The following is a 7,032-nucleotide window of genomic DNA, read 5'->3' as shown; positions in this document are numbered from 1 at the left end:
CCCGAATTGTAATTTGATGACAATGCTCAAGCTTGGGATTTTTATTTATAAATAGCATCATTTATTGTCATTCGTGTCAACAACAAAAAGACTATAATGTTATAAAGCTTAAACTTAATGGGATTTTCTCTAGTTAAAGCTCAAATATATACAATATATATACACATTGTAAATACATATACACTATATTATATATTTCCTCTGTCTTAATTTAAATGTTGTTTTTGGAGAGTAGGAAATTTTAAGGAAACGTGTGAGACATGCCTTGTTTTCTTGAAAAGTTATTAATTTGTCTTTATATTCAAGTTTAATTTGTCCTTATATTTAAGTTAAATTTTAAACTCCAATGAAATATATGCAAAAATATAAAATATATTGTTTGAAAAAAGGAAGTGGATAACTATTTTGGGACAAATCAAAAAGAAAAATATGATATCTTTTTTGGGACAGATGGAGATGGAGTACTAAAAGTACTAATTTGATCCTTGCCAAATGATAGCTAATACTTAAAGTACTAAGTTAATGGACTTTTCATACTATTTCCGTCGGCGGCTAGTTCATCCGCCCGTTTTCTCACCTCGCCGATCGCTCTCGCGATTGTCGCGGTCCCTTCATTGGTGGACAAACACCTCTTTGCAATCCAGACAAGTTCCATTGCCAATTCTAGTGGCCATTCTCCAGCCATCTCGTCTAAAACACCAACAACTGCTGCACTGTCCATCATTATCGCCTCTTGGACGGGCTCGGCCCAATTTGTCCCAGTGAGAAGCTGCAGTACTAGGTTGCCGAAAGCACGAATGTCTGACCTAACATCAGATTCATCATAGCACCAACCAAGCCTAAAGCCATAGATTTTAGCAACAAGATAACTATCCAGGAGGATTTTGGAGAGGTTCAGGCTACCGTGAGCAATGGGCCTGGGTTGGGCAGAGTGAAGGAAGCCCAGGCCCGAGCAAACCTCGGCTGCAATCCGAATGCAAGCGTGCCAATTCAGGCCCCAGTTTCTTCTTTTGGGGCTTCCCTGGATGGGCAACAATGCATCCCTTAGGCTGCCATTATGCATGTACTCGAAGACGATGCATTTTAGGTCGGAGCAGAATCCGATCATGGCGAGTAGGTGAGGATGCCTAATGTGGCTGAGGAGCTTCACCTGCTTTATAAGCATCAAAAGCCATTACATGATAGGTCTCAAAAATGTTACTGCAACCATTAAAATTAGTTGTATGAGCTAAAAAAAAAAGAAAGTAACCTACCTTAGCTTGGAAGGCTTCTTGAGATAGTCCATTGACTGCATTATACAATTTTATTGCAACCGTCATAGAATTGATCCGTCCCCTATACACATTTGTCCTCTCACCGGCTGATTTCAATCTCAAACGCTCTGAGAAACCATAGGTGGCTATTCTAATCTCTTCAGCTGTGTACTCTTTATTGTTAAACTCCAATTGATCACACAACCTTGTGGCCATTCCTATTGCATCCTTCTCTCTGCAGAACTCGATTCTGCAATGCAAAACATCCCTTTGTCGTCTCAACTCCTCAATCTTACGAACCATTTCAGCTCTTGTGGTCACTGCCTTCTCTAGCTCTGCCTCTGCGCGTGATTTTGCTAGAGAGGATAGTTGGAGCTTGTTTGAGAGCTCGCCTTGGAGCTCCAAAATCGAATTCAGCTTACTCTTTTTCTCCCCCACTTTGCTCTGGACTTCATAAAGCTCTTCTTTCATGGTGTCTAAGTCTTTCTTGAGTTCAAAGCGGTCAGCTCTCTCTGTTTTTGTGCTTGCTTCGAGTTCCTCAACCTGTAAGGCAAAATGGTATAATTTCTATTAAATTGAAGGGAAGTGTCAAGTAAACAAAAGACATGACTAAGAAATTACCCTGCGAGCACATAAACAAATGGCCCATTCAGCTCTAGTTCGTCTTTCAACATCATCCTTAGCTTGTTTCCTCTTCAATTGGATCACTTCATGAGCTTTGGCTATTCTCATTTTTAGCACTTCAATTTTCTCTGCAGCATTCTGATATCACGCCAAATTGGTTAGAAAGACTAGTTTGAAACTTTGACTAGAATCGAAGAAAAATAAACGTAAATTTTTTCTTCGAAAACAAAAGAATTCACTTCCAAAAGGTGAAATTTGGATATCAAAAAAATCTATATGGAAGTCCTATCAAAAAAATGGATCATCAAAGAACACAAGATGGATAAGCAATAGTCATGAGTGTGCACTTGGAACTCTTGCATCCGAACACACCATTTGTAGGCTCCTATAATTTGTTAGGTTTTTACCGTCTAAAGTTTTTTAAAACTTCATTTTACGATTAACTTAAAGAGGTGTGAGTAAATATGGGAAAGTATCTCTGACAAGGGTTGTGTCTATTTGCTAGAGACACAAGGTAGCATATAAATATATAGTCTCTTCAACAAAATAATTAATGCTTAACTTACATATGTTTATACGTCCCTTCTCTGATCTCTTCCCACAACCCATATATATTATTATACTATATTCTTATCTTTGAGTTTTTGGGGGCAACATGGCACAAAGATTTGGTGATTTGTCTCTCTATGAACGTGTTTATAGAGGACACTAGAGTTGTATCTTGGAGCCTTTCATAGTCGTCGTAACTTGCACGTAGAGAGGTTATAAAGGCTTTAGGACAGCGCATACTGCGTGCCTCTCCGTTAAACAGGCTAGAAGTTTCTTTACTCTTCTTATTGATTTTATATATTTTACTGGCCTATTATTTTAGTATATTGTTTTATTTATACTATATATATTGTGACATGAATATATAAGGATAGCATTTTAATATAATTAGGTGAATGAACTTAAAAATAAGATTGTATAAAAATATCTAAAATCCCCAACAATCTAAAGCCTTTAAATCCCATCTATGTGTTTCCTGTAATTATTATTGCTTTATATATGTTCTAGTTTTCCAAGCTAATTTTCTATGAAGCATTATCTTCCTGAAAGTCTGCTCATAAGGAAACTACTTAATTCATTCTTTTAATAAATACACTTGGAGTGGCAACCATGTGTTAGACTTTGAAGTGGAAGACTTTTAAGTGGAAAAGAACATTGTATATATCTTACTATAGTTTCGAATTCTGGTTGATAAGAGTATAATAGTTTTCTTCTTTAATATATAGTGGAGTTTAGATGTTTTGGGAAAGGTGAAAGTCTTTATAAATTCTGTTTTTAATTGATAAACAAATATATATATAGTTAAATATTGCTTCTTCATCACATATTTTTTGGAGTTTAGAGCATCTGAACACTTTAACTATAATAATTTCTACTCTGTAATTGATAATTCATGTATAGAGTTATGTGATGGTTAAAACTCTATAATTGGTAATTCATGATGAAGTAAACTCAAATTCTTTTCCATTTTGAGTCCTAAAAGAACTTTAATGTTTATTATCGTTGGAATAAATAAATAAATAAAACACCGAAAAAACAGGTTGTTTTATAACTTGATTTATTGAAATTAAAATTATGTTCTGCCTTAATTACTAATCCATGTATTAGTTGTTTATGTTTTAATGTTAGTTTAAGTCTGATTAAAGGGGCCGAGTTCAAGACCTAGTCTTAAGTCAATACTTTGTGTGCTACATGTTGAAGTCTGATTAAAGGGGCCGAGTTCAAGACCTAGTCTCTCGGGTTCCTCAGATGGAGACAATAACACTAAGTGCAAGTTCAAGTCCAGAAGACTCTTGCACTTATTGCATAGTATTCAGTTGCCCTAATTATTTTATTTCTTATATACTTATATTTTCACATGTAAGTTTTAAAAACTTGCGGGGGACTGTTAGGTTTTTACCATATAAAATTTTTTAAAACTTCATTTTAAGGTTAAATTAAAGAGGTGTGAATAAATATGAGAAGGTGCTTCTGACAAGGGTTGCTAGAGGCATAAGGTTGCCTATAAATATATGGTCTCTTCAACAAAATAATTAATGCTTAACTTACATATCTTTATACGTCTCACGTCTCTTCTCTAATCTCTTCCTACAACCCATATATATTATTATACTATATTCTTATCTTTGAGTTTTTGGGGGCAACATGACACAAAGACTGGGTGATTTGGCTCTCTGTGAACGTGCTTATAGAGGACACTGGAGTTGTATCTTGCAGTCTTTCATAGTTGTCATAACCTGCACGTAGGGAGACTGTAAAGGCTTTAAGACAGCGCATACTGCGTGCCTCTCTATTAAACAGACCAGAAGTTTCTTTACTCCTCTTATTGATTTTATATATTTTACTGACCTATTATTTTAGTATATTGTTTTTATTTATACTATAAGATTGTATAAAAATATCTAAAATCCCCAACATCACTATCATGTCATGTGCCACAAGAGTTAAAAGGAAAAGATGAGGAGGAGACATTCATTGGTAGAAGACAAATAAGTGGAGCGCGAACTGCAATATTGTGGTTGTGTATGTGTTTGGTTGAACTTTGGATAAAAAGAAAAAAATAAAATTAAAGTTACCATATTTTCTGTCATATCTGTTGCTGTTGGACTAGTCTCCAAGGTGTCATTCTCTTCTGCACAATCTTCTTCATCTGAATGGGAAGACAACAATTGATGGAAATAGTTTTCCATCTCTCGGAAAAAATGTTTCCACTCATCAGGGGAATTGTTGTCCGTCGACGAAGAAGGTGAGCTAAGTAAACTTTTCTCATTAGTACCATTTTGGGAGATCATTTTTTCAAGCCAACCTTTGAAACCAACCTTTCTTCTGACCTTAGCAACCATGACTCCTTGATCATCCTCCATAAGTACTCCATTGTTTTCCTCTCTCAAGAAAACCAATTTCCCTCCACATATTATGAACAACTCACAGAAATCGGGTTTGTGCCGGTGAACATAAAATGATCCACTGATTGCACTCAGAGAGAGAGAAGGAAAAAAGGGGGAAGAAAAAAAATAATAAAAAAAATTTAGAACAGCCCTCTAAGAGTAAACATTTAGAGCTAATTAATAACTTCCAATAAAACTAATTAAGAGAAAATATATACCATGATGAGGACTTCATGAATGTAATTCCCATAACCAATTTTGTTACCGCGAGTTCGGATATCAAATTTAGTATGCTGTTGTGAATGGGTTCGTCATGTTTCTCAATTTTAAGAATTTCAGCTTTGACCTATGAAGAACAAATGATAAAACATTTGGTAAGTCTTAGAAGAATTAAATTTAATGCAACATATATAATGGGAAGAAAAAAAATGTAACAAACCTTGAAATGGCCACAAAATGCTACATAGTTGGATAGTAAATTGTCAATTTTCCTTTCCTCTGTCATCCTATGAACTTTCAATTTCTCATCACTAACCAAACTTGCAGGTAGTTTTCCAACTGCGAAGGAAAACGAGACTCATGTTACCTATTGAACAACTAAAGTACAAGAGGGAAAGGAATTGAAATGTCAAAGGGAAAGGAACTGAAATGTTAATATATATAACTTACGTGGTGTGTAAACATATTCTTTGGATATGTCGTTAGCTGCATAGAGGATTACTATGGAGATTGAATGTGAATTCCACTTTCTAAGTGCCCATTTCAGGGTCCCAAATCCATCTTGCATATCGGTCCCAATCGCGACGTAAACCTTCTCTGTTTGAGCCTCCATTGCCTCTCTTGAACCACTTTTCGCCTTGAAAATTATTTCCATGTGAAATTACATTGAAATGAATGAATTCTGGCCATATTCTTTACTTGAAATTGATCCAAACAGAGGTTGAGCAAAGAAAGTCCAAACCTTGTGAAGGAATTGGAAGGCTGGAGTGGAATGGATTGTGTAGTAAAGAGGAATTCAAAAGGACTGTTTGACTATCTTCTTCTTACGGTAGTAGGAGGGCCAAGAAAATTCAGGAAAATGCAGAAAAATGATGCAAACAAAGGTTAAGATAAGAAAGTCTAGACCATGTGAAGGAGAAGGCAGGCTGTTGTGGAATGAATTTTGTTTGTTGAGAGAAATTCAAAACTACTGTTTGGCTATTTTCTTCTTATAGTTGTAGGACAGCCAAGAAAACGCAGGAAAATGCAGGAAATTAAACTATTTCCATGTGATTATACATTGATATGAATGAATTCTGGTCAACCCATCAGTTGAAAGTGATCCAAACAGAGGTTTTAGCTGCTAATTAAGAAAGTCTAGACCTTGTGAAGGAGAGAAATTGGAAGGAAAAGGAATAGGGAGGCTGTGTGTGGAATGAATTGTGTTCTTAAGAGGAATTCACAAGGTCTGTTTTGCTATCTTTTTTCTTATATATGGTTGTAGGAAAATGGAGGAAAACTATTTCCATGTGATAATAAATTGAAATGAATGGATTCTGGTCAAACCCATCAGTTGAAAGTGATCCAAACAGAGGTTTAGCTGCTAATTAAGAAAGTATATACCTTGTGAAGGGGAGAAATTGGAAGGAAAATGAATAGGGAGGCTGGGGTAGGGTTGATCACGGATCGGTTCGGTTCTGTTTTGGGTAAAATTCAAACCAATCCGGTCCTCACAGATTTGCTAAATCTGAAATCGAACCGATCCATGGGGACTCTCAATCCGAACTAAACCGATTTGTGAAATAACAAATTGGTTCGGTTCGGTTCGGTTCGGTTCCCACGGATAGAGCTTAACAAAACACAACTAAGAAAACTGAAATTAGAGGCAAAATACTATTTTCGTCTGAGTCATGTGTGAATTTAATTGAAAAAAAGAGAATCTGTTATTGTTAACTCTGTTTCGAAATACTGATTTTTGTCTAAGTCAGACAAGATTTTTTAAAGACTATACATATTAATAAATGGGCTATGAAAATGACAAGGTAGAACTGAAACTAAGTGACAAGATGGAGCAATTAGGATTTTTTTCCAAAAGAGAAGAACAAAAATTAATAGAAGAAAATAATGAAAAACTTATGAACTCATTGGAAATTAGATGTAGATGAAGAGGAAATGATCGGCCGATGTAAATTGGAGATACTTACTTGTCTGCGTTCCATAAGAGACTATGAGCAGAGCAG

At 35.5% G+C, this 7,032-nt stretch overlaps 1 protein-coding gene across 3 annotated transcripts; it reads right to left on the bottom strand.

Moving 5' to 3' along the window:
- Positions 1-354: 354 nt before the first annotated feature.
- On the bottom strand, positions 355-6,330 carry LOC132267100 (putative U-box domain-containing protein 50). Of its 3 annotated transcripts, none has more exons than XM_059768151.1 (7): positions 5,483-6,330; positions 5,253-5,371; positions 5,032-5,159; positions 4,502-4,901; positions 1,875-2,015; positions 1,254-1,796; positions 355-1,153 (listed from the first exon to the last, which is right to left on the bottom strand). In XM_059768151.1, exons 1-7 carry the CDS (start codon positions 5,685-5,687, stop codon positions 515-517), a joined length of 2,175 nt encoding a protein of 724 aa, XP_059624134.1. In that variant the 5' UTR covers positions 5,688-6,330; the 3' UTR covers positions 355-514. The 3 variants fall into 3 exon arrangements, with proteins under 3 accessions (XP_059624134.1, XP_059624136.1, XP_059624135.1); XM_059768153.1 differs by having other exon boundaries at positions 4,502-4,892; positions 5,483-6,324; XM_059768152.1 differs by having other exon boundaries at positions 355-1,150; positions 5,483-6,323.
- Positions 6,331-7,032: the final 702 nt, after the last annotated feature.

Source organism: Cornus florida, unplaced genomic scaffold, assembly GCF_030987335.1.
Source record: "Cornus florida cultivar Cherokee Brave unplaced genomic scaffold, ASM3098733v1 CherokeeBrave_3.0.0_Hap2_Chr07, whole genome shotgun sequence".
Lineage (NCBI taxonomy): Eukaryota > Viridiplantae > Streptophyta > Magnoliopsida > Cornales > Cornaceae > Cornus > Cornus florida.
This window is presented reverse-complemented; position numbering and strand designations above follow the sequence as displayed.